Genomic DNA, 27,683 nt, shown 5'->3' with positions numbered 1-27,683 from the left:
GTCTTGTTTTGTATCACAAGTTATTTTATTCGCCCCTGAGACAAGAACCATACATCTGCGCAGCCCCACCATGCAGATCCCATCAAATCAGTCACCCTCTTCAAATTTTGCGTCCAAGAGCACGTACCTATTACCTTCATGAACTCATTTTTTTTCACGAGCATCAACTGACTGAAACGGCTTTCCCCACCATATCACTGCCATGACCTGTCCATCGACATGTTTGACTGCTGTAAACGCCTGCAGCTTGTAAACCCCACCCCTTACAGTAACAACCACAAAAGGGGTCTTTAAGTACATGAAGCAGCTAGCAGTATACTAACTCTATGGCTACCAGACGTGCGGGACCTGTTAGCTGATACACGTGAACGGTGCAAGGAAGGGAAGCAGACGACCCGGGCGCTGGTTTTCTACGGTCTAAGTCGTACGTCACTTCCGGCAAGTGGTAATAGCAGCGTATTTTTTTTTCTTTCTTTCTTCTCTTTTTTTTCCCATTTTTGGTGTAAAGAACATCGATGTTTGCGAGTTTTTTGTTGTGCGTCCACTCTGTCGAGAATTTTGTTGTACAGTTAAACCTGAATATAACGAAATTGACAAATTCCCGAAAAACTTCGATATAAATAGGATTTCGTTATATGCAGGTTCGGCACGAAAATTCGAAAAAGGAATGCTTGCCGTATTTACTCGATTCTTACCGCTTACCGATGGCGTCGTAGCGTCGTATAAGGCACGTTTATATTCCGACGTTATCGGGGCGCGAGCCAGCGTCATTTGTGGCCAGTCACGCTACGCCGGTTGCGCTGCACCAGTTGAAACGCCATCTAGTCTATAGACTTTTTGGCTGTTTACAAACATGCGCCCTGGATGGCTTCCGGTTTGGCTCAATGACGTAGTTCGCTAACTATAGCGAGCAAGAAAGGCAGCGACGGTGATATAGATTAGCAGGAGTGCGCTTTGTGATCCGGCACAGTAGACTGATAAGGCGCGTGACCGGAAGTTTCTTGGGAGTGCACTATCGCTGCTCTTATCAAACGAGCAAAATCGTCTATGTCGGCTGTTATCTTCAGAGCATGCGCAGAACGATCCCAAGCCTGCGCGCCACCGCTTTGAACGGCTGTCTGCGACCGTCGGCGAAGCGGCGTGGGCACCTTTATTTGTTCGCGCAAAGTGGCATTGTGGGTCGGCGTAGTCGGTGCGACCTACGCGAGAATGGGTCAAGAGCCAATTCGGCGCCGGGCCCGTCGGGGCGCGTCAGAAGCCACCGGTTACGTTGGCTGCGCCGGTGCGCTCGACTATAAAGGGGGTTGTTTTCGCCAACGTGACGTAGCGTGCGCACGCTCGCGTTACGTCAGGACTATAAACGGCCCTATAGTGTCGCCTAGTGTCAGGTTAGTGAAGTGAAGCTCAGAGACTTGCGCAGTAACCAAAGAATGGCACTGCCAGCGCTTAAAAAAAAACGTGTTTTTTTTTTTTTCGGCAACACCAACAGGAAAAGAAGAGTGCCGGCTTGGCGGGCTAGGCCAGCTGCAGCATGCAGCGGGATCAGGTTTTGAATGCAGGGAGGGGGAAAGGTCACGCCCGCGGCGGCAAGATCGCCGGGTCGAGGGATGCAGGGCCGCCTCGCACACGCTCGCACGCACGCACACGTGCGCTCGCTCTCGCCTCGCAGTCGCCGTGAATTCGAGCGTGCCAAGCGCGGCACCACCGCTTCGCATTCTGTCGCGGCGGAGAAGGTGCTTCCGATTGCTGCTCGCGCAAAAATGACAAAATTTGGGGCGAAATCTCTAGATTGTCGGCGGGGAAAATTCGTCATATCGAGGGGGCCCCCGCTGCCACTTTGTTACGCAGAGGTTTCAAAGACATGTGCTTCTATGGAGTAACGGCGGGGAACAGAAAAACTTCGTGATATCCAGGAATTCGTTATATGGAGGTTCGTTATAGGCAGGTTTAACTCTAGTTGGCCTTTAAGCATTCGTTCCCCAGTGCCGGCACTTTTCATGATAGTGTCATCCAAATACGGACGACACTCTCAGCTGCATGGGCGGAGTGGATGTGAAAGCTTACCTCCAATGTGAAGATAATGTCGACACGACATGAAACCGTAACGTTCATTGCCGACTCACAATTTCAACAAGAAACAATTTTTTTCTCATTCAAATTTACTTTTTTCGAGTGCCCGATGGATCAAAATTTTGCGGCCCCATCCGTGTAAAGAAGAATCCATCGGCAACTGTACTTATTTGTCTACGAGGTCGAACTTAAATATAACGAAACGAACTGCCACTTTTACCAACTTCGTTATGTCGAGGTTTAACTGTATCCATGCCTGTTGTATTGAGGGTCAACTGTAACATGATCACTGAATGTATTTCAACCTTTTATGCACATACATATTCCTATGAATGCAGTGCATCAAAGGAACACATCTGCAGCTGTCACAATTACAAAATTCAAGAAAATCACCAAAGCTGCACTTCTATGCCTAACTTGCTAAAGCCTTCAGCAGCAACACGTACATTTCCCAGCATTTCAATGCCATCTTTAGTCTGAAAACGAGGCAAGAAAACTTTGTGTGTGTGCAAACAGTACAGAAACTTCATTGCTCGTTCAAATTTCTCTTATGCTTTTTTTTTTTTTTTTCGTAGGATGCATCACGAGTTGGTTCATGTTGATATGTTGATATAGTTGGTCCATGTTATACGGCAAATCAACGAATTGTGCTAGTCATTGAATGCTATAAAATAGCTACATCAAAAGCACTTTGTCTATCTTTCGCCCTACCTTCTGTGTTTACTTGATTTACTGAATTCTTTCATTTTCACACAAAAACCGAAAAGGCCAGGACAAAAGGTACTGACCTGCACCTGACTAAGGCTGTGACCCCTTAATATTATTATTACTATCTAAGCATCTTATAACCACAGGCCACTATTACAGTGTTTAACCAAAAAACATCCTCCTGTACATTAAACTGTATATTCTACAAGTTTGTGATCAACATACTGAAACTGAAGATGCGCGAAAGAATATCTTGCATACCATATGGTCGGCTCCACGTCTCCATAAATCCAACTTCTTGGAAAGGAACCTTTGAAATGGAGAGAGAAGTGATGACAGCCTCATCTACCAATACATGCACCTTATGTAATGCCCTCGGGCCTTTAAGGCCACAATAAATGAAATGAAATAAAAGTTGAGGCACGCAATAGGCAATGCATAACATTTCATACTAACATTAATAAAGAAACCAAATGCTGCAATTGTTCAGCCACTATAAGAATCATGGGTAGTACGTAGATTTGTTTGATCTGTGTTACAACCATTGAGAAAGCACAGTGCAGCTTCCTTCAATCTTCTTTTTTACCCACACATTTGCTTAAAAGCAATTAAGTGCACCCTGACTTGCAATGGAAAAAGCAATGGAACACCCTGACTTGTGGAAATCAAACTGTATAATATCTTGTATGAAGTTGAGTATCATTATGAAAAAGTGTTGAGAGTGTCTTTTTTTGTGGGTCCATAGTGTCCATGGGGATTATGTTTAAATAAATATGGTTCATACCATTTGCTGGGCATTGTTCTATTTTCATTTGACCCACCCTTACAAGTGTTCATTACAAAACTACCGAGCTAACACCCCGGTTGGTGAACTCGCGCTAAATAGAGCATTTATTTCTTGCACAAAGGACACCATGTGCCTGAAAAAGTTATACAGAGAACTAGTTATGCATGCATATGAAACCTGCATTTTCTTAGGTCGCAATAAACGAAATGCAGCTTTGCAGCAATTGGCAGGTTTATTTATTGTTACCTGTAACCAACTGTTGGACACTACTTTGATGAAATTTGCATAGGAGTGGATTCCCCTACAAAATGACAGCGTTTGCAAAAAGGTAGACTTCGCCAAAGACAATTAACACCTTGAAGTACATGGGACACATGCATCACCGAAATTGAAACGTCTCAATAAATATGTTTTGCCCCTAGAAACCTACTGGCCGCAATTTACAGAACTACTGAGTTTCCGTTATCGAAATATTTTATTTCGGTTGGCAGCACAATGAAAAAGCGATGAAACATTGCTGGAGTCGGGCCATAAAGTGGATCTTCAATGTAGGTGAATTAAGTACTTGATTTGCAGATATTTCTAATCAACGAAGGAAGACAATGTGTGAAATATAAAATGCAGTGATCAAGAGAATTTAATAAACCAAGATTCTTGAATTTAAACGAGTATAAACTACTTATTTTATCGAGAATGAGGCGTTGAGACAGGAATTGTCCCACTGTACCCCGACAGAATGCTGGATGTCATTTGGCGGCGCTCGCTTGAGGGTGGCACTTTCATGTTCCAATAGCTGCTTGAAATGAATAAATTTGTATAATTTGTGCCTTTATGTGTAGCTGCTTACATTTTAGATGGAAGCTTTTATTTTCCAAAATTATGGCTGGAGAACAAGCCAAATTCCTCCAATCAGAAGAAGAGATTATATAAGATTTTATTTGGTGACAGCTACTATGAATCTGCTTTGTAACTTGACAAAAATTTGCAATTCTTGGAAGATGTTCACAACATTGGAGCACAAATCATCATATCGTAGAATGCCCACAGAAGTTATAACATTCAAAAGACCCAAAATAATTTATCTGAAGCCACAAGGATAACCGTTAAACAAATCCATGTGCTTCTTTTCTTTCCCATGGAAGTTGAAGTACTTCAGAAGAAACCTGCATAGCTACTAGAGCTGCATATTTCTCTAAAGGGTTCATTTAAAAACACTGTGGTGCCATGGATTGTGTTACCCACCTAGAAAGAAATACAGCAGGTAATAGATGTAAGCATGCCTGATGGTCTCCCAGGCAGCTCTGAGTACAGTGGACCTGATGTGCAAGTGCATTCGCACAGACGCCACCTGGAAAAGAAATTTGCACAACACTTAGAAGAACAATGTAGGAGTGGAGCACAGTTTATTTGAGGGAAAGACTTATTTCTGGAGCTCCCATCTAAATGCATGGAAAAAGATAAATCGTGTTGTGCAGCATCCGCCAGACCAACCTTGGTGACATTTGTTTTAGTCATCAAACAAAATAGTTGAAATGAAATTGAGAGGTTTATTGACCCGAAACTGCATCAGGTAGTGGGTAGCTCCCAATTAATTCTGACCACATGGGTTTCTTTAACATGCACTTAAAGTTAAGTGCATGAGTGTTTTTGCATTCCATCATCATCGTAATGTGGCTGACGGGAATCAAACCCATGACCTTGGGCTCAGCAGCAGAATGTCGAAGCCACTAGGTTAGCATGACGAATAATAATCTATCAGCTGCTGGGAGCAGATTTTCCATATGGGCCATCAAATTTTACACAAGAATAACTGAAAATGCATCTAACTGAGACCACAACATAGACAAGATTGATTTATTATGCACTACTCTGAATTATACCAACAATTTGGAGAGCTTATGGAAAACTGAATTAAACAGCGCAACAATTTCAGGTAAACTCTGAACTATACTCTGTTTCCCACATAGCAGGCTAAAACATCTAAAAACAAGAAAACATCTAAGAAAACTAAGACGTCTGTGACTAAAAAATAGTGCATAACATATGAAAGATATAGGCACGCTTCATGTAATTCGATGTAAAATTAACTCTCCTACATTTATGCCGCAAAATATGATGTATTCATTAAATGAAAGGCGTCCAAGATCAGAGCCTACTTGCCACCAAACAAGCGTAGTGACATGTTTCTGCAACCAGCACCCACAGCACATCATTTGCACTCGCAGCCAATACATAGTAGGCCTGTTACAATCGGCCAGCAGGGGCAGCGAACTTCGAGCCTTTCCTGTTTTCCTGTGATGAATCAGCTTGGTGAAACTAACAATAGGGCTCATCGGACAGACCAGCGGCGACACAATGATGAGACACGTTTGATGATTACGTGGTTTATGGATGCCCTTTGGCCGCCGACCACTACGCTGAGACCAAGGAACTCCTGGGAAAGTGCGGTCTACACCATTTCGTTGCAGCTGCTGGCCGCCAAAGCCGATCGACAGACGAACCAGCTAATTGCTGGGCCATCACAGGAGCCAAGACACACTAACCGAGTCAAGCATGAAACCTCCTGTCTACGAGCGTCCCCTCCTTTCCCTGGGGCAGTGAGCCGTGTGTGCCCGAGGGTACTTCTCCAAATGTGTTCAGTGAACAGAAGTGCCAGAGTGATTATGCGCACCCTCACCCTCAAGGCGGAGCCTTCAGCGACTTTGTACGTTCGGAATGGAGGAAGGTGTGACCATGGGTTTCTCGGCATAGGGATCTAGGGAGGACAAGGTGTATTTAAGTGGAATGTTTTTACTCTTCTAGTGTGCTCTCCAAAAAGATGCAGTCTGCTCCGACATGTAGCTCATGCTATGACAACGATGTACTGCGCTCCATGCTCCTGCCAGCATATCCCCTTTTCTGTAAATAGGTTTGCCTATTTTATGTAAATAAAGCCCCTGTTTTGTTTCCCCTACCTCTGGACCTCCTACTCATCATTAAAGAAGCAACCCTCGTCAAGTCTGCTCGGACGATGGCATGGGCCCGCTAAGCTTCCATGTGACGCCCCGTTAGCATAGGCCAGCTATCCGTTATGAGACGCACCGGCGGCGTAGGCTAGAGAGAGACCCTCAGTTGACGCCAGACTCCAAGACCACAACTCCCAAACCCTACAGGCCACACACTGAAAGCACAAAGGCACACAAGAACTACGTAATTTGACATGAACTTGCATTTTCAAGTTCCGGTTGTAATATATGAAGAATTTTTATCTTTAGAAAATGTTGCAGATCAAGAGCAACTATACTGCGAAACATGCCGAGTGAGACTTCTATGACCGCTCTACTTACATACCTTCCGCAGCGTTGCCTGCTATGAATGAAACTGAGTATAGTATTATCATATTTGAATCCTGTAGACCATCAAACAGACATTTACAGAATTATGACGTATGTTTTTAATGCTGAAGATGCAAGGAATTCGCTAAAACTAAATTTCGATTCAACAGAATTAAGTGGCACTTGATGGGGCTATCCCAGCTGTCATATGAATGTATTTCTGCTAAGTAGTACGCATGTCTCATGCTCTAACCAGCTTCAATTCTACAACTGAAACATCTGCTCTAAATAAAAACGTATTTATTAAATTATAACGTCTGCATTTGTCTGTGAAAAAAAATTACTGAAGAAAGACATGCTCATTAGAATTTAGTGTAAATCCAAATATTTTTAAGCCGTTCAATTGATTCATCGCAACAATCATCGCAAGGCTGTCTATAAGCACATCGGTGAGAAAAATAACTTTGTTATCTCTGCTGCTGTGTCCTTAAAAGCTTTGGATCTTACCATTTGAAGCACATGGGACAGGGAAGAGAGAGAGAGCACCAACCTGTATTGGAGGGAAGGCAAGGCAGAACCCCTTGGCAGCCAACTGGGTCAAGTGCAGGCTGACAGAAGTGAATGCTCCATGCAGCACCAGAAACACGTACCCCTCACTCATGCAGTATTCGCCCCTGCACAAGCACAACCTCTGAGCGTAAAGTCATTTCATCGTGGTGTCTTGCCTACACCCACTACAAACAATGGGCTTCGGTGAAACGCACAATAACTGATCTTACATGGGCCCTGAAGAGGAGACAAGGAAACACAAACAAGGCACACCCCTCGTATTTCTCACATACTGATCTTCCACACTGCGTCAAATTTTCGTTAGAAAATTATCAACTTGTACAAGCTTCACCAATGGAGCCCGTTTCAGCAGCATGGTCACGTTAGGTCCATTCGATTCGCCTGCACCTCGCTATTCATTTCACCAGTGCAACATGGCATTGTCTGCACATCGCCATCCATTTCAAGTAGTGCAGGCTTCGTGCATAACGAGTTCACCGCATTCCCTGCACTAGTGGGAGAGGTAGTGCAAGGCTCGTGCAGGAGGTGCTGGGCCAGTTCTAAACAAGCATGGAATTGACACTAGACCACAATGAACTAAAGTTCCCAAAGTGTGGGTCGAATCAAATGGACCTATTATCATGACAAGCATGAGCTTGAATCAACACATAAGTGGCCACTAAGTTCGGTTATTCGGATCGATTGATGTCATTTCTCACCACCATTGCCCCACTACCAATACAACTTAGCCTATGTACAAGTGGATGCAGAATTTCAAAACATAAAAGCACACACCAAAGAATATCTGCAAGTACACTTAGTTTCTTCAATTAATATGCATGTCTAGTGGTCTTGATAATTTTATAAACATTAAGAAGAGTGTAAGGTTAGGCTTGCTGGTAAAAAATGCTTTAAAGCTTTAACATCAACTTGTTTACCTGTACCCAACGAGAAATTCATTCCATTTATAAATCATATGTTTAAGAATTTACCACCAAGTAATCTTTAGGTATGGTTAAGCTTCATATAGGATCTTTTCTTTGTTCTATTTATATTGTCATTATTCTTGTCATTCATGCTGTAACTTGACGCATGCTATTTGACAATGGTTTTAAATATGTGTAATCATGCTTCTGATGAAGTAATTTGGTCTGTGAATACATAAGTGTGGATAAGATTTTGTTTGGTCTTCTTATGTCTTTGCTATTGTGTTATTTTTTTTTTTAACATGAAGTCGTCATGTGTGCGATGAATTGCTTTAGATTGCCTGTCGCTGCTACTTTGTATTTAGGGGCTGCGGCCCAGTCACACTGTTTATGATAGCTCTTTCTGCAGCTCCCATCTGTATTTCTTGAGGAAGAAACAAGTTATTATTGTTATTATTAACAGTGCAAGGACACCAGAGGGGACAGAAGAGAGTCCAGCACTCTGCTCTCTTCTTTCCCCTCTGGCGTCCTTGCGCTGTTAATCAAACTTTAAAGCATATTTATAAACATACCATTCACTTCGTCACTCAACTTTTTTTATGCATTTTTTTCTTTGGATGTCTGAATGCTTGTTGATCACGAAAAACTTCACAATTGTTGATCATACAAAAAAACACAAAATTCAACTCTAGAGCTCTTACAGACCTCTGCAGAAAAAAAAAAACAGCCCACTTACGATAAAAGACTTATGTCTGAGGCACCGGTGTGCTGCCCCATTATGAGTGCAAGAGAAAAACTAAAATTTTTGTTCTAGGTGTTTTTACAAAGTCACTTTTTTTAACCGAAACTAATGCCAAGAACTATAAAAGATAAACATCTTGGTCTTGCCTTATTTAAGGTTTGCTTTCGAACGACGGTGTTTGAAGGGAATGAACCCAGCACCACAATCAGATAAATTAGCTGAAGCCTGTCAAATGTTATTGAATGATGACACCTGGTGGAAATTATATCTGCCACAACTGTTCCATAATTAACCCCAGAAAGCCCAAGCACCATTACACCATTCCACATAAAGAAAAATTAAAACAGCTTTAGACCACTTACTTACGGCCATGGAGAGTGCCAAGAAAAACACCAATGAAATGCTACTTCAGTTATAAATTAATTTCCTGAAGTATCCACAATTTAAACTTCACTCCAGTATGTAAAATGCAATACTATGACTGTTACGCTATGGTTCCCATGACTAAATCAGCATTTTGAAGTATCAAACTCAATATGATACATTGGGCCTTGAGGGGTTAAAATTACCACAGGTAGCAACCAACTCATCGCTATTAGCTCAACTGTGCACTGCATACAGTGACTTTATCCTACAAGAGTTTTAAAAAGTGCAAGTCAAGTGAAAAGACTCACTCGGACGATGGGGTACACAGCACGTCCAGGTGGGCATACGGGCTGCTCGAGATGCCCAGTAGTGCACGGACAAAGACAGCCCCAGCAAGTGCTCGCAACATGGCATGACCTTGGCTACGCGGGTGACCAAAGTGCACCACTTGTGCCAGGCGTGTCACATGTACCACAGGAACCACTGTAGAGGACAAGCTGCTTTACAGATGTGCAAAGTGTGGCTTCACTATAAGAAGATAAAATTAGCTGCACTTGGAAACTTAGAGAACTCTCGCAGTGCAGCTTATATTCGGCTGTTCAAAATGAAGCACTTGGAACACAAGTGAAGCTGCGACAGGGGCTAGTTGGGTGTGCCTTCAAGGCTGAGCACACTGCCAAGTGTTAGAAAAAAAAAACTGGTAAAGAAGACACAAGACAAACAGACAGGGTGATGGACGTAGTGGCAACTGGTTCATTTTTCTTTCGGCATGTGCCTCACATACAACAGACGATAATAGAATACAGGGCCCCAAAAAAAGGAAACAACAGATTAAAACCACATGGCTTATTTGCCATAAACATGCATGCTCAAGTTACGTGCATTTTTCTGTAGTTTTTTTTTTTTTTTGTGCATTCGCGGCTTTCAAAAATTCTACTTATTTCTTTTTGATAGAGCAATCGAAGTCATGCTCATACATCCACCAATGAGATGCATTCGAAATGCCTCATTTATCTCCTTTTCTGTCTGGTCCTTCGTGTCATGGAAGAACTTTTGTGTCATGGAAGCACAGTTCACACATGCATGCCGCACAGTGCGCAGCTAAATTTCTAGGGTGTGTGATCAGCGAGCTGTGTGGTTTTATTTTGCTGTTTCCTTTTTTTTTTTTGAGGGGGGTTGGCCTGTTATTATTTTTCAAGTTCTGTACATAAGGCACATGGCGGAAGAAAAATAAACCAGTTGTCAGTTTGCGCATCACCCTGTCTGTCTGTCTTCTTTTACCAGACTCGGCAGCGTGCTCAGCCATGAAGCTTGGAACACACTAGGCTGGTTCATTCAGAGCCCCATGCTCAAGCTCAGAGCACTCAGAGGCGCTCTCGTCGTCGAGCTTGGAGCACGATCGAAATCCGACATAATTTTGATCGCATGGTTCTTTCAATTGCTCTAGAGCAGCTGAATGTTTAGCTCAGGCATGCTTTTTCTGGCTCCAATGTGGAGAGGGCTCTGAATTGCTGCAAACTGAGTCAAAGCATGGTAGGAACCAGTCAAATATACCATTAATGTAAGATTCTATCAGCCTTGCGCGACAATACAACAGAGGCATTTGATTTTTTAGTATCAACCATATGAAGCCGACAGAATGATGCCAGGAAAAACATTAAAAATTAACTACTTCTTTTTTTTTATTGAAATAATTAACCTCATATTTTGTGGGGAGCACACGCACCCATTTCCTCCCACGTACTCACGTCACCGTGTTCACACATTGAGGAGACGTCAAGAGCCAGTGTAGACACATGAGAAGTGTACTACTCCCTCTCCCAGTTCTCCCCTGGCTCTCACAATGCTCTTGCAGAGACACTCTCTCTGGTGCCCTGACCTCAAACCTGACCAACGATATAACGGATACCTGCCGCAACCCGCTGCCCGACTATCATGCGCCACGAAGCAAACCGAGTGGACATTCCTTCTGCAAGTGTTACTTGTTGCTCGCAGCAATAAACATTGTTAGAGCTGACGCCGCTGGTTGCCTTATTCGTCCGAAGTCAACATAGCTGCGATTACACGCACTACGGGTTGTGAAGTACTACAGAACGATGGCATGAGGTTAAGGCTCAAGGCAAGGTCCGTATATAGTCACACACCATCTTTCCATAGTACTCCTCAACCCGTAGCGCATGTAATCACAGCTACGTTGGGTTCGGATGAATAAGGCAATCAGTGGCATCAGGTCTAACAATGCTTACTGCTGCGAGCAGAGTGTGCTCACCACAATTTTTAATAAAGAAAAGTACAAATAAACATGGAAGAACAGATAACTTCGCTATTGGGGGGGAGCCAACCTCACAAACTCTGCATTATGAGTGTAGTGCTTTATCAACTGAGCTATGGTGATAGCTGTCTCTCCTACCACATTCTAATGCATTTACGTAGATGTATGTTTACCCTAGCTCTGCAAGTGTTAGCCAGCACCACTTGTGACCATGGTGGCAAATGTGGAATTTTTATTACCTGCAGGAATTCGTGTAGTATGCAGTGATGGAAGTGGCACTTGGTCTTTTAAGCAGCTTTCAGAGCAGGAAAAATAGTTTGGAGCAGAAATATTTGCCGTTTGGAGCAAGAAAATAATGCTATGGAGCAGCTACTTAACTACGCTGGCACAAAGAGGTAGCTCTGTATAAGTGTTAGTACTTTCTGAAACATTGCATTCAATACGTATTATACTAAGATGCAATTATTTTATCTTCAACTTGCTGTTCCATTTTATTATTATATAAGATGAAAATAAGCACAAACCTAATCCTAATTCACAGTTAATTCTGCATTTTAATAAAGAGTTACGTCAGCTTTGTCGTGAGGCTCCGTATAATGTCCACGTGCGACAAAATGGCTGCGCGCCGTATATTCTGTAGCATGCGCGGGTGGTATATGGAAAGCGTGCGAGGGCGAGTCGCGAAGAAGGGTTACTTGATGCGCGGCGCCTTCTCACGTGTGCAAAATATGTACTGCCAATTCGGAGCAGATGCCTGTTGGCGCAGGCCTTGTGCAATATCTGCGATAAACGGCAATTTGGCGCAGCATGTAGCAGGATTTCCTTCCCGGCGCAGTTTGGCGCAATAGGTGCTGCACTTCCATCACTGAGTATGTAGACTTTCCTATGAAACCATAGAAAATGTATCCCTCATCCATAACCAATTGTACAGTTCAATAAGAGAAAAGCAGTCAATTTCTTCCATGCTTTCCTTGGCTTCATTGTAAGTTGGCTTCATATAGCTCTATCTGCCCTTGTGGTATAAAGGTTATAAACAGGGATAAAGTGCCTCAGAAAGGCTGCCAGCCTTTTGATGCACTTTATCCGTTTATAATTTTTATACCATGTGTGCTACTCCATCTGTCAGCCCCCCTTATTGATTTTGGATTTCCCTATCTGCCCTTAAAAATTTTAGCTGCCATCTTTACTTCCTGTAGTCAGTGACTTCTTAGTCATTCAAAAAAAAAAAAAGTTTTCATCGCCCTCACATTGATTTTAAAGTAAGACTGTTGACGCTTGTGTCAAGAGTTGCACTCTTTGCCATCAAGTTTTGCAGAAGCTGAGCCAACGTGTTGCCAAACGTTGCTCAACTCACATTGCTTCTTTGCAAAATGGTGATGGACGAACCCCGGGCAAGCACAAACTTGAGAAAGTGGATAGCACTGTAATTATTGACTAGACAACCGTGCAGCAGCAATCACATACAAAGGCTGATTGGATACAATATTCACATTCATTTAAATGGCATTACATTAAGGTTACTAATGTGAAGCCCGAGCTAATTATTTATAAGGAAAAGCATTAGAAAATTAAATTACCTGTGCTTACGCTTACAAAGTCAAAAGATCACTTTTGAGAACTGAAACTGCTGGCCCTCAAGCACTGTTACCTCCTCAAGTTCTTGATATTCAATGCTCTCCAGCAAGCCACAGATTTTTGGAAATCAATTATAACACAAATCAGCACTTCATCAGCAGACAAAATAGACATGTTCAATAGGTGGACACTTACAGAATAATCCCCTGCTCATATGAGCTGCAAACGAAGACGACATTCCACAAGCTTTATGCATGTTCCAATGATTCTTTGTGGCACCTTTAGTCATACAGATTATAGTTTCATACTAATGTAACTAGAAGGAAATCTGGCACAGCAATCATTCAACCACTCTTGGAATGATGGAAGCATGTCATTTTTTAAAGGATGTTAAAGGGCAACTTTATGTCGACGCACTACCGTGATTAAACGCTACCCTCCTCTTAAACAGCGGCATTCCCGCTTAACTTGTATTCCTTGCAGCTGTGGCTATGTCTCACCTCCTTGGGCACAACATCATGCGGTGACTTAAGTGTTGTCTACTTCCGGTTGACTTGAAGCAAGTGTTTTCTGCATCTCCTTTCAATGCAGTTATTCTCATCAGTGTGGTGAGCAGCACAAAAATACGAGTGCTGCTTGACTCGAAAGTACAGCGCTGATGATCCGATTTCTGTCTCTACCCCCAGAAGAAGACAACCTCTCGGTGTCCCACTATCAGCTGTTGCCACTGACTTAATTCTTGTTGCATCTCTTCTCACCCCTCCCCTTAATCCGTGCAACCTTACAAAAGTTTACCAAGAGCCCAACTTTTCAGAATAAACTCGGTATTCCACTCTTTTCCCCATGCGCATGCCTTCCCATGTAGACAGCCATTGCAGCACAGTCTGAGTTCTCAGACGAAAATGTGCCACCGATTTGCAGAAAAGTCTACATTTTTTGCACTTGTTATTGTTATTGTTTTCATAGGTTCAGGGATTACCACGCATACATATACTATGAAAAGTTAGCTTACTGGAGCAGCACGCTAGAAGTACACCCAATGACATCACATTTGAAGCCTATCAGGTCACTCGCCCAAGTGACATCACATCACTTACCCATTCTATGTATAATGGGCAAAAGCAGGGGAAAATGCAGGGTGCAGCACCACTACAACCTGTAGCAATGCAGATGCTTAAGACGTAATAGTTAATTACTTGGTTTACGCAGCGCACTTAACGTTGGCCCTGGATTATCACAGGTGCTTACTCTACCAACTCGGTGTATTCTTACACAAACGTCAAAATTGTTTCAAGGTCCCTTCAATAATTTGGACACCTCTATATGGTTTCCACTTGGGCTTGTTAGTTTTTCATTATGAATGTGTACCGTTGCACATAAAACAGAGAGAAAGAAGGAACATGGTAACACACACAAAGCGGAAACTAGTTTACGCTCCGTGTGTGTCACCATGTTCCTTCTTTTGTTTGTGTTTTAAGCGCAACAGTACACATTCATAATTTGGGCACGGTGTGTACTTATATTGTTCATTGCATGCAGTTACACTATATCTCAAGCTTTAAAGCAAATGAGTGTTTTTCTGTAACAACTAATTCATCCTATGGCGTTAGTTCCAGGCATAAATACGTCTGGTCACATTTTAGCATGTGTATCACTATATCTAGATGCAATATTGACATTAACACTCACCATGTGTAATAAATTTTGATATTTCAAACAGCTCCTATTATATGGAACATGCTGAAAGTGGCACAGTGGTAGAATGTAGAAACTAAATGAGGCTAATGTTTGGCACACAGCGAGATTGGGGGTTGTCTGATGCCAAATCTACGTACGACCCGTCATTTCTATACTTGGTGAAGCACTGTGCTGATTATATGCACAGACAATAACACCAGATTTCCATCTGGTATTCGGAGACTCAATGGCACTGACAGACTGCTAGCATCCGTTTCAACATATTCTTAGATCCACAGTAACCGGGCTTGAAATTGCGCTCCTGAAAGTGCTACATGAGCAGTGGTAAATGCGCAGGCTTACCGTTCACGCAGGTGACGTGATACATGGCTAGAATGAAAACCGCGCCAAGCAAGCAAATGTGGTACCATGGCGAGTTTGTGAATGATGTCAGCCAATCTGCACAGACAGATGAACAAGGCATGGACATCACAAGAAGCCGTTCATGAGCTTAACTATACACACTAGTATCAGCAATTCATAAATCATACTTAATACACTTGTATCAGCATCATAAATCAGACTTAATGCCTTTTCACGTGCACGACTGGCCACGATCGACACTCTGCAGAGCATCACTATGACCACTCATGAATGTGAGAAGTGCCGAAAGTGCATTAGCATTGGAAAAGGCATCGCTACAAAAATTGTGGCCCAGGGCAAGTTACAGCTCGCAGGCCCTATGTGGCTGTCTATCTGCCTCCATCCAGCTGGTTGATCCCTGCAAATTATTTACCTACTCCATTCCATATTGTTACATCAAGATAGAAACGCACTGTTACCATAGCGGTATCAAAATAACAAGAGCAAAAATAAAGGAAGGAAAGAAAAAAAAAGGAAGTAAAGAGAAAACCGCACAATTTTATTGATGTGACAGAATCTTATTAAGCAGAGTGGTCAAGTTCGCTACGACAGTACCAGTGCGTCAGAAAGCACTTTAGAAAATTTACTGCCCACTTTAGGGTGTAGGACGTGATCCACCCTAAAGCCCCCAACTCACTAAGAAAAGAAAAACTACAGCCTTTGTGGTCTTTCACACTGGTATAAGATATCAAATTTCAGTGAAAGAACAATCATGAAGCTTTTCATTTAACTTTCAAGATCACATGCTTTTTGTCTATGCATATCTTCATTCATTCACTTGCAAAACTGAATAAAATATGCAAAAGAATATTAGGTTTTACATAACAAAGCCACAGTCTTCTTATGAGAGCTGCAAGGTAGAGAGGTCTAAAAAAAAGATCCGAGGACACCTAAGCACTTCTAATGAGTTGTGCATGCAAAAGCATTAATGTTCAATTGAACGCCGCTGAGCGGTCCTTTGAGTTATAAACTCCTCGCGGGCAAGCAAGCACGTTGAGACACTCAGGTCGTTTTTATTTGGCTTTACCGAGGCGCAGTTAGAACACAGGAGAAAGCTTGTGCGAACAAGGACCGCACCGATAACACAGGCTTCAGAGAGCGAGCGACATAGCGTCACGGCGATGCCCTCTCCTCTCGCGCAACACCTGGTGCATTAGTGTTCCGTTTCGCCCGCTCTGCTTCGTCACGGCACGCTTGTGCCATGACGTCACAGCCAATGGGAATTTAGGCTACTGCAGATGCCAAATGCTGGCTTTTTCACTCTATAAGCCATTTGACCTTTCACATCAATAATGTTAGACCAGCTGTAGCTTTTACAGCGAAGCTGTTAAGGGGAGTTGTGGCAGCCGGAGAGGTGTAGCAGTACAGTCGGCATCAAGTTCAAATAACAGCCAGCAACGCAGCCTGTATTAGAGCCCTGAATTTGCTTTGAAACCACTCTGCCAATGCAATAGGTAATACCGATCCTGGAGAACGCTATCCCACCAGCAGCTGCCATGATTGGCGAACACCTGCTCAACATCTGTGTACTAGATAGAGCTGGCGTCCACGCCACCTTTCTGTTCTAGCATGTCGCCTTCCCAGTTGCGAAGGCGGTCCTAAATTAAAGGGGCTCTGAAACACTTTTTAAACACAGTAAGAAAATGTTGCCGATCTGTACAAGAAATGAAATTCTAGGGTTTAATTGCCAAAACAGTGATATGATTATGAGGGACTCGGGATTAATTTTGAACACCTGACTCTCAAAGGCAACTCCAGCGATTTTTCTATGTCCAGTGAGCTTAATAAAATTTTGAATGTACGTTCTCTTTTGCACTCTGATTGTCTGCACCAAACGATAGGACTGCAAGTCATTTAGTTTTATTGAAAATGAATTTTACAGGGTTGTTGCATGCTCCCGACTCATGCCCACGAATGCATGACATTTTACTGGTCACCCTGTGCTTGTCATGTCAGGGATTACCGCACCACTTCACCCAAAAACGACGAAGCTGGCTCCTTTTTCTATGACATAACGGCCGACAATCATCGTTTTGACAGACGTCATAACTGGTGCTTCTCTTCGTCTTGGCGCAGCACAATGCGTTGAGCTTAAGCACGCCAGCTGCCTCGCACAAATCCTTCAGCGCTCGTATCATGGCTGAAACCATGGCTCTCCAATTCGAAAGAGCTGGAAAAGCTCCCCATGTCGTCAGAAGAGATCGTTAGCTTAGCTTTTTTGACGTTAGCACAATGTGTACTGCACGTTTAGCCCGCATTCTGCGTGTTTACACTATGGGAGTGTAGGATCTGACGTCATTGACTCAAAGTAAAGTCACATGAAGCAACTACCTGTTTCAGTTTCGGTATCTCGTTTATGGGTTATTTAATATTATTGATGAGTGTCTAAGCAAATTGAACTACTCTACCGGTTACAGGGCTGCCAATGCCCTTAGAAAATGACAATATCCTAATAAGGCTAAAAAAATGCCAGAGCTGCCCTTTAACGTGCACTCAATGCACAGTACACGGGCATGTTTCCATTTCACCCCCATCGAAATGCAGCCGCTGCGGCAGGGATTTGATCCCACACCCTCAGGCTTAACGACACAAAGCCAAGGCCACTTTGCCACTGTGGCGAGTGCAGATCTGTACAAGAGGCTCCTGTGAACATGTGAGCCAAATGTTATTGCACTGCATGCAGTAGGGAATTTACAATTTCATGTCGAAAACTGCCATTAATCACTTGCTCTTGCTTCTACAATGTCATCATACAGCGTCATCGCAAGCAGCTGGACCCACCAAAAGCTATTGGCTGATTTCGTGATTGCACCATTTGATTATGAGGCACACCATAGTGGGGGACTCCAGATTAATTTGGACCACCTGGGGTTCTTTAACATGCATTTCACCCCCATTGAAATGCGGCCACCGTGGCCGAGATTCGATCCCGCAACATCTCAGGAATACATAATTGCTAATTTGGAGTTCAATAAATGAAAACGGATATTTGTCTGTGATCTCAAAAAAAGAGAAAAATCATTTTATCTCTGCACCGCCGGTCTACGCAAGACTGTTGCACGTAACAGTGTCTGTTGCGCATGGTTTCAGAGATAGCAGGGGCGTGCCGCGTAGTGTAATCTGCCGCATCTACTACAGGGTGCCGTGAAGAGCCCTTTTGCCGCCGAGATATTAAACTCCGAGATATCTGGAAACCTATACGCTAACTTTTCCCATTATAGTTATTAATGTCTCACAAGGTGGCTTAAATTTTTCTATATGATACACCCAAATTTGGTGCCAGATTGGAGAGCGGCACAATAATTTGAGTTTGCATGGGGCAACAAAATACTCCGAAACACTGGACACTGGACTCTGCATGTCTCAACACTTGGCTCTCCATAGGCTGGGTCTTGCCGCGTGTCTATCCATCGCCAGTTCTCGTTCCCGAGTGGCCTGGTTTTCTGTCCTGCAATCATTTGCAGTTGCATTCTGGCCTTAGGCTTCAGTTCTGCTCCTCACTTTTTCTTGGGCAACACTCTGGTTTCAGCTTGCCAACATTCAGCTTACTCTGAACACTGACTGAGGGAAATGAGTGGACCAACCAGCGAGCAACTCATGGGGGCCTTCAGACACCTTTGGAACGGACCTAAATGGTTATCACCAGCTAACACAGAAAGCAATGTGGATATTTCGTCCGACAGTTAATGGCTTGGTGATTGACTGCGCATTCATAAACTTTGCCAAAGCACTTGACAAAGCGCTGCACAACATGCAGTGTAGTAAATAGCGAACTATAGACACCAGTAAAGGAAAGCACATAATCTCACACCACTTAATCTCACTGCAAAACATCTACATGCCTCTAAGAACATTAACTCTTATGTTTCTTGATATTCTCATAACAAGCAACTTTTCCTAAAGCACAGATCTAAGCTGCATGATGATGATATGATATGCACATTCCTTTTGAAGCGGGCTGAAGGAACATGCCACCAAACTCGTTCTTTAAAACTTTCTGGCGCATTTATAAGTTTAAATATCTTAACGCACTAAACTACATATCCAGAGTAGAAAGTTACCTTCACTGCATGATACCCCATCCAATGTGCTACAAAGCTTCCAGCCATCTAATCATTAATCATACAAGTTGCATCTTTAGTTGTGTATGCAGAAACTTTGATAAATCCCAACAGGCCTTAAACTAACAGTCCACTGTAGCACTAAGTTGACTTAATCTAGAATGTGATTTACAATACAGGTTCAGCACAGTGAACATGCATTGATGCCCTGAAAAACTTCAAGATCACTGAAACTGGTCTATTGTTGTATATACTGTCGCACTGCTAGCCTTTCTTTATTGAAGCCAGGCTTCAGTATTCCAAGATAAAAATATTTAATTGTTCTTAAACTGTAAAGAGGCATCAATAAAGCATGAACACTATTGTGACTATGTTACAATCATCTCGCGTAGATAGCATTTTATAAAGTCCAAGTTCAGTTACTGTAACACAAAATAGTGTTCTTACGCGAGAAATACATAAACAGAGCCAGCCACCTTCTCCTGTCCATCACCTGTATACAGACACAATTTCCCTCAAGATGGCTTTTGCAAACATTTTAAAACAATTAACATGAATCTTTTGTTTTAAAAGAATTAACATGAATCTTTTGTTTCTCTTTTATTTATGAATATGTGAGTATATGATTTTTTTTTTTCATCTATTTTTATCAGCCATTGTACCCCACACTTGTGAAACACTAACTTGCATCACTGTTGGTCGGTGTACACGTGTTCAAAACATTTTAGAACGACTGAAATTTGGTAGGGATTCATGTAACTGAACAGGTAGGTATGAGAAAAAAAAAGAAGAAAAAAAAATCAGCGTTGCATGGTGTTTTGCTACTCGTGTCAGTTTAGCATTACTGCCTTTCAGAAACATGTTAACAAATGTATCATATTTACTGCACACAGTAGCGCTATTCCTCACGCCTGCCTTTCAGTAACATGTTCACACATGTGTCCTATTTATTGCATCAGTACTGCTATTCCTCTCTCTACATTAACTTTCACATGGTGCTGTAAGCGCCAGAATAAGCGAGCAAGTAGACAAATTAATAAAGAAACGTAGCCATTAACTTATCAAGCGTCCGTACTAGTCGTTTTCATCGGTCTTCCGCTTCCCTGATTGCACAGGTACATTCCCTCCCTCAAAATACTATACAGTGGGTGCACAAAATACTAATCACAGGGCACAGTATTCTGCCTACGACATGCGAACTCGAAAGCATTCTTGGGTTCTATGCATCCGTAACAACTTCCTCACCGATGAAGCCGTCGAACGGGCAAAACACGTTGAACTGGAGGAAGACCAAAGCGAGAGGGGTGAGAATGAACTGTACGGCCAGAACTGTCTCGATGGTGTGCACGCACCTCCAGAAGTGGACCTGAAGTAAAACAAAAAATTATAGAAAAGGCCCGCGCAGAAGCACGTGTGCGCTTTTGGAGGTGCTCTGAAAAACCTTTTTATCGCTTCCTAAAGACATTCACTCTCAGCGGGAGCACATTCATAACAAAAGATATCGTACCTCATTTCTAAACCAGTCCTTCACGCCACTACTCATGTTTCCCGGGCTACTCGCGCATCTCTCACCGATCGAACTCAATGGCGCTGGCTCATCTTGGCTATCTAGGCATCACGTTTGGTTTCACTGACTTTCAAGCCAACAATTTAAAAAGTTCTAATAAAGGTTACAACTAAATCAAATACCAACTGCACAAACAAGAATTAATAATATGTTTACTATTAACTATCTTAAGCACAATTTGTTCTTTATAATTCCGACGTAGTTGACGTGATCAAACGTGTCCTCTGAGATTACATTGATGCACATTTTATCTCGGAGGCCACAATGAAGGACTGGTGAATGCGTCTGCTAACCCATTTTTCTCGGAAGGGTGTGCGTAGTCACGGCGGTCACTGTCATGGTCACATCCATAGAGTTTCATACATGGATTTCAGGAAACTATATGATCACGTTACTTTAGAGCAAGGAAGAGCAAGCGTTTTGTGCAAAGTCAACATTACCTTGTTTCCGGTGTTAGACAATGTCCCTCTTATGCTATTCGATACCAAATGTGCTGAAAAAATAATCACACACGTTCGTAGCCGCATGTAATAAAGTCGTAATGCCTGCAACGTTTAGAAAAAAGCAACAACAAACAAACAAACAAAATAGGGTGGGGTGGGGTAGTGCCGTGAGGATTTTGTTTTTCCGTGGGCTGGTACATTTACCATGCATTGTAAACGTTATTTGTTTCGGTTTGTTTCATATTATACCTCGGTAAGACGCTCTGTTCATGCCATGGTCTCAGCCAGTCTTACAATCCCCCTGTTTCTGCAGTATATTTAATTCGTCCAATGAGTTTAATGAACTCTATCGCGTTCGACAAGAGCACATCTCATCAATCTGTTTGACGTGAGTCACGCAGCTAGCAATGCATAGAAGTTGGTTCTTTATTCTATGTGCATAGTTTCTCATTATAAGTGAGAAACTCTATGTAGCAACGTTTAAAGATTCCGCGCTTTTAACCAACAAAATTAGCGTGCTTTATTTACACGTACCTGACGTAATTCCTTGAGCCAATGAGCGTTGTCAATAACGCGCTGAGATTGGTCAGGAAATGTCCGATTCCGACCAATACATCCGTACGTGCTTCTGTCAGAGCAATGGTCGGAGGCTCTTCCGCCCCTTCCAATTGATTCGGGATCCGTGAAATCTAAACATTTCGTGCCTTGCTTTTAGACGCCTCAGTTTTGACGGAGTGGAGACTCCAGGGCGATGGCCTTTCAGCACCAGCCCGGTACAGCAATGCAGTGCTTGAGCGTACGTTTGCTCGAATATTTTCTTCCCGTTTCGACAATCCGGCGCAAAAGCCGTTCTCCAAATGCTTGCGGGAGCTGCCAATACGCTCGGGATGAGGCCAAAAACATCATGTCTGTGTCGTGCATACTCGATGTTTTGGATTTGGCAATTGGTATAACGCCCTATGGCCTGGCCGCGATTTACGCGAACACATTTCACAGCTTTGTGCGCGCGATCACTTCATCGCAGTGCTTAGAAACCCCTTCTGCTTTTGCAGATCCCGATAAAGCTTGCAAAGGAGGTTGGCATCGACTCCGAAGGCAGGGAAGTGATGAAATGTGGATTCAAGATTGGAGGTGGCATCGATCAGGACTTCACGCGTAGCCCGCAAGGATACACCGATAACGTATGCACGCCCTACCACTTGTGTCGACAGAGCTGTCAATTTGCACTTCTTTCCACTGCAGGGCATCTACGTTACCGAGGTTTACGAGAGCAGCCCTGCAGCCAAGTGTGGCCTCAAAGTGCACGACAAGATCCTGCAGGTGCGTCAATAATAACTTACGATCTCGGGGTTAATGATCGCTGCAGGGACTACATGTAGCATGCTTATCCAGCATTTCTGCATGATTACGCGTGGAGGCGCCGAAACCCCGGTAATATGAACTATTACTATCTACGTGCCCTGTGTCAAAGCTTCTCGCTGCACGTTTTGACGAGTTTATAATCACTTCACGCACGTACGCGCGGAAGAAATTGCGATGCTCACGACGACATTCTTGAAATAGACTTCAGTTGGTCTTTTATTATTATTTATCGCAACGTGATGCGGTGGACGTCATCCAGCTCATGCATGCTTCACAAATATCGATCCCGTTTCCCAGGTGAACGGCTACGACTTCACTATGGTGACACACAAGAAGGCTGTCGAGTACATCAAGAAACACCCTGTGCTCAACATGCTGATAGCGAGAAAGGGAGTTACTCATTCCTGAAGAATCTTGTGGGACAACTGTTGAGCACTCCCAAATCCTGACGTTGAGTTCTGAAACAGTACTCTCCAGTTTCTTAGCTGATACATCACATTTTCATTGCTTGTCATTTTGTCAGTGTTCATTTTGTGTTCTTGTATCGTGATACTGTACTTCATTTTAGGCTAGTAGCATACTGTTGGTCACACCAGTGTCTACGTCTTGGCCACTCCTTGGCTTTGCTATACTTTGTTCACTTTGCCTGGTGTTTTAGTTTCATCAACTGACACAGTGTTTAATAGTGCAGCTGATACTATTTGTAGGACTTTGGCCTACTTTCAGGGATCATGTTTGCACAAGGAAGGCAGAATTAATCAGTTTTTATGCGCTGTTACACATTACAAGGAATTGTGGGTGCACATTTGGCACCTCACATGGTGCTGCCCTCTCAAGTGCACCTGGTTACTTAAATATATGCTAATGCTTCCCAGCTCTGTGATGTCATTTTTTTGTTTTTGCAGTTCTATTGTACACATTTCAAGGCTGCGCTTGTGCAGCTCTAGGCAAAACAAAGTACATCACGGGAAACTTTGCAGTTCATCAGTCTTGGCACCAGTCTAGCTGCTGTTTCAAGACGTTTGGTAATAGCAGTCTTATAGTACCTTTTCTTCTTTTTGCTTGCTTTCTGCCGTGACCTGTGAAATCAAAACATTGACGAGCACAAGCTGCAGTGGCTGTGGCTTCGATTCCTGGCTGCCGCATTCCAACGGAGGTGATATGCAGAAGCGTTTATGTAGCTTGTTTCGGGTGCTCATGAAAGAACGTCAAGAGGTCAAAATTGATATAGAGCACTGCGCTACATCTCATATAGCCCCTCCGTTGCTTTGGGATAATATATCCCAACAATCAAACCATAAATTGTTGTGTGAGATTCCATGACATAAATTTTGCTGCCTAATGCAAATTCCAGCCAAGGGTACATGATATAACCAGCTATCTATGCGCCCGGCATAGTTAGTAAATTTTGGGAAGCTGTTTTTTTACAAACCACCCATACTTCCAGATGAAATGTATAATAGCCCCATTGCCGTGAAAAATGTATTGCAGTACTGTCACTTGTTATCAAGACTTCACAATGCGCAATGCACATGCTTGCTCTTTGCACTGTTGACGTCAGAACTGCTTTTTTCATAGGACAATTGTTCATAGTCCTCGCGATATTTCATCAATGGAACAGCTTCACACCGCTACCTCTTAATGGTTCAGATGAGAGAGTAGAGTGATGCTTAGAGGTCGAAGTCCCGATCAAGCTCAAAATATTTCAATCCAGTTGTTGAGCTTCAAGGAAGTTATGTAGCTGTAGCCATCTCGCTGCATACTGATTCACGTCGATCATTTCTTTTCTGTGCTGTCACCGAGATGCTAGGGATGGTATCCTCGGACAATCACTTTTGGGGGTACTTCGACTTCCTCGAGATTTTGTGCGACTAGCACCAGATGTGTCGGCCTCTGCAGGCGACAGTGGCCCTGGCACTTAACTAAGACAACCTGCTTGGCTCTGTGCCACGGATGCTGTCACTCGTAGACACCATTTAGTCTATTGCTATTCACGCCAGTGAAAGTATCCCCAAAAGCTATTGTCTCAGAATACTGCCCCAAGATGTAGAATGAGATGTGCTGGTTGCTTCCATGCATAATGCTGCAGCACCTGTGCTGCATTTCAAGTTCTGTGCTGTAGAAAAAAAGAAAAAAAAAAGTGGGAATGCTGTTTTGGCTGTCTGCATTTTCTCAAGGATTTCCAATGACTGCCTTTGTGACAGCCCTCGGTCGTCAAGGTATCTAATGCACTGCCCATATGATCGCCGATTTGTCTACCGTATACATACATTCTAAAGAAGTTCTGCACTTTATATAGTTGTACAAAAATGGTAATTACAGTTGGGTTAATTTCCAGTCAAGAATATCTTGTGTATGAAATATTCCATATATGTGTTTGAAAGCAAATGAGCTTCAATACCATAATTACTGTTGTGGGACAATGTGTACTTGAATGTGAAACTTTCTAAAACTGTTAAAGCGTACCTTATAGCAGCATAGCAAATGCCCAAATGCAATTTTTGTTGCCTTGGATTATGTTTAAGTAGGCATGGTTGAAATGGCAGCTTTATGTCAACACTGCTTTTAACAAGTGATGAAGTGTTCACCTGTTGCTTATTGGTGTGCTGGCATCAGCTGCAACTTTGTTGTGTTGCGTGTTTAGTGGGTTACATGTAGAGCCACCAAAGTTTTAATATATAGACATATATTATATAAAGATTGCATATTGTATACATTATATAGCCCTGTTAGTCAGTCTGTGTTGGTTGTTGTGTTGTATTGTGAAAATACTTCGGGTTTCTATTAATATTTTTTTAAGCTTTTGGACATTATGAGCAACATTTGCACTGAGTGCATATTTACATTCCAGTTATAATACACTACCAGAATTATGGTGGTAACTAAACATCATGCTCCTAGTTTTTTTTTTTTTTTTTTTCAACAACATTTTTCAATTCGCTGTGGAAACTGTTCTCCATTTTATGTGATCGCATTCAAACTTTCTTTTCAGGACATTCTTTTAGATGGCCCTGAGAAATTACTGTTTTCGAAGGAAATAAAACTTGGTTGTTTGACTGAGATTATCGTATGAAAAACTGTTGCATCTATTGTTATCTGTTCAGAACTTAGACCATCTTTGCAGTCATAACAAAAGCTGCTATGACTGGAAATGACTATAACAAATAACTGGAAATGATGGCTACACACCATCCCACAAATTCAGGTCTGCCTATTCCTGGACTCAAAGAGTGCTTGTGTGAAGCCTCGTGTCTGGGGCATGTGCTAGGTGGAAAATAAAACACATGCAACTGAAGTGGCGTGGTAGATTGACCTCGTAATTTTCTGCAATTTGCCTGCACACCAAGCCCTACTAACTCGCCTGGCAAAGATGATCACACCTTACTGGACGCCATAATAGCAAAAGAAAGATGTTTGTCTGTGCAGTAAGATTTCAATGAATTCATGTGGCGTTGTTTCCTTCCCAGCAGCAAGGACTGGTACTCCTAGGTCACATGGAGACATCAGGCATCCATGGCCGCATAACCTTTCAGAAGGCACCTTGGTCAAGCAGATGCTAACGTTCAGAGCTTCCAGCGATACCAATGACACCCATGCAGCAGAAACAACTCGCAATGAGGAATCTTCATGCACTGTCATAATGAGATAAATGTGTAAATGTGATAAATGTGTAGGTTTAGGTGCTGCCATGTGGACGGCTTCAAGTGCACCATAGAGCCAACCAAACCAGCTGTTCTTGCAAGAAAATTCACTGGATCATCACATTCCCTAGCAGTGCTTGGACAAAATACACTGGCACTCATTCTAAATGAGTCTTCAATGTATCGTCACACACATTCAAAAGTTGTCTCAACATCCAAGCAATTAGGTACAGTGCTTCATATTATTGCGAGAATGTCTTACACAAGAAAGCCTTAAAACACCATGGCTGTTGCCGGTATGATACGTTCATATGAACTGTGGAGAATTGTGCAGCTTTTAAAAGAATTACGAGTACAGATTCAATTTTAGGTCATTATGCAAGAAATCGGCTTCTGTATGTGCTTGTTGACTAACCCATTCCCTTATGCAGTAAGAACTCTTGCAGCAGAAACTATGCTTTACTTCAAATGGAGGTTGTAGAAATATTTTCTGGCTCATTTGACCAAACAGCTGTCACGAAGTGGCCATCATCTGCACAGATGTTAACCTAGTGCTACCAGCAGTAATCGCACTATTCCAAGTCAATAAGTATATGAGCACAGTATACTTATGAGCACAGCATACACAGTATACAGCACAGTATACAGTATGCTCATAGCACATGTACTGTGCTATGAGCACAGTACATGTGGCATTTTTGCAGAGAAGTTGCAATGTCGGGCAGGCATTGTCGCTGTTAATGCAAGTTTGAGGACTAACAAAAATTCATTAACTTATTTAATAGAACCTTGGGGGCATGTTTACATGACAAGAAAATTTCACCTATTTCAAGATGTGAATCGAAATTCAAAAGCTCAATCTAAACAATATTGAAACTGAGCGTATTGAGAGCCAAAAAGGCAGCCCCACTATTGTGTCAGATAAACATCCCATGACGAAGTGCGTGAAGTTTGAATGATGGCACATCATGGCAATGCTTGCCAGACAAATTGGCAAGTCGTCTCACAAGCACAAGCAAACTGCTTAGCCTTTCCAATGCTCTTAGTGCACTCAGTTTCAATATTGCCTGGATTGAGCATTGAAATTCAATGATAATAAGCCCAACTTGGGCAAGACATTTGGGAGTAAAAAAAAATTGGTGTGCTTTAAAATGTGACTGCCTCCAAATTAGCTCTATAAACAACTGCCCCCAAAGTTCT

The 27,683-nt window shown here is 42.7% G+C and overlaps 2 protein-coding genes across 2 annotated transcripts in view; one reads left to right on the top strand and one right to left on the bottom strand.

Annotated features, from left to right (window-relative positions):
* The window catches only part of LOC119433784 (nucleoporin NDC1-like), a 51,697-nt gene extending 30,619 nt beyond the window's left edge, over positions 1–21,078 (bottom strand). Inside the window, exons 1-7 of the mRNA XM_037701034.2 lie at positions 20,978–21,078; positions 20,716–20,836; positions 15,350–15,445; positions 9,771–9,945; positions 7,430–7,553; positions 4,808–4,913; positions 3,040–3,088 (exon numbers count right to left, since the gene is read on the bottom strand). Coding sequence (XP_037556962.1) covers positions 3,040–3,088; positions 4,808–4,913; positions 7,430–7,553; positions 9,771–9,945; positions 15,350–15,445; positions 20,716–20,836; positions 20,978–21,013 — 707 coding nt within the window. The 5' untranslated portion in view covers positions 21,014–21,078. The remainder of the gene's footprint in view (positions 1–3,039; positions 3,089–4,807; positions 4,914–7,429; positions 7,554–9,770; positions 9,946–15,349; positions 15,446–20,715; positions 20,837–20,977) is intronic.
* A 1,013-nt stretch (positions 21,079–22,091) lies between these two features.
* Positions 22,092–25,902, top strand: LOC119433788 (tax1-binding protein 3 homolog). Its single transcript, XM_037701047.2, has 4 exons — positions 22,092–22,276; positions 22,533–22,661; positions 22,723–22,800; positions 23,140–25,902. The coding sequence occupies exons 1-4, from the start codon at positions 22,232–22,234 to the stop codon at positions 23,248–23,250; spliced, it is 363 nt and encodes a 120-aa protein (XP_037556975.1). The 5' UTR covers positions 22,092–22,231; the 3' UTR covers positions 23,251–25,902.
* Positions 25,903–27,683: the final 1,781 nt, after the last annotated feature.

Source organism: Dermacentor silvarum, chromosome 11, assembly GCF_013339745.2.
Source record: "Dermacentor silvarum isolate Dsil-2018 chromosome 11, BIME_Dsil_1.4, whole genome shotgun sequence".
Taxonomy (NCBI): Eukaryota; Metazoa; Arthropoda; class Arachnida; order Ixodida; family Ixodidae; genus Dermacentor; species Dermacentor silvarum.
This window is presented reverse-complemented; position numbering and strand designations above follow the sequence as displayed.

Coding starts and splice junctions, on each gene's coding strand:
- LOC119433788 (XM_037701047.2), top strand. CDS start 22,232: ATGGCCTTTCAGCACCAGCCCGGTACAGCAATGCAGTGCTTGAGC. Junction 22,277..22,532: donor CAGCAATGCAGTGCTTGAGC/GTACGTTTGCTC, acceptor CTGCTTTTGCAG/ATCCCGATAAAGCTTGCAAA. Junction 22,662..22,722: donor CGCAAGGATACACCGATAAC/GTATGCACGCCC, acceptor TTTCCACTGCAG/GGCATCTACGTTACCGAGGT.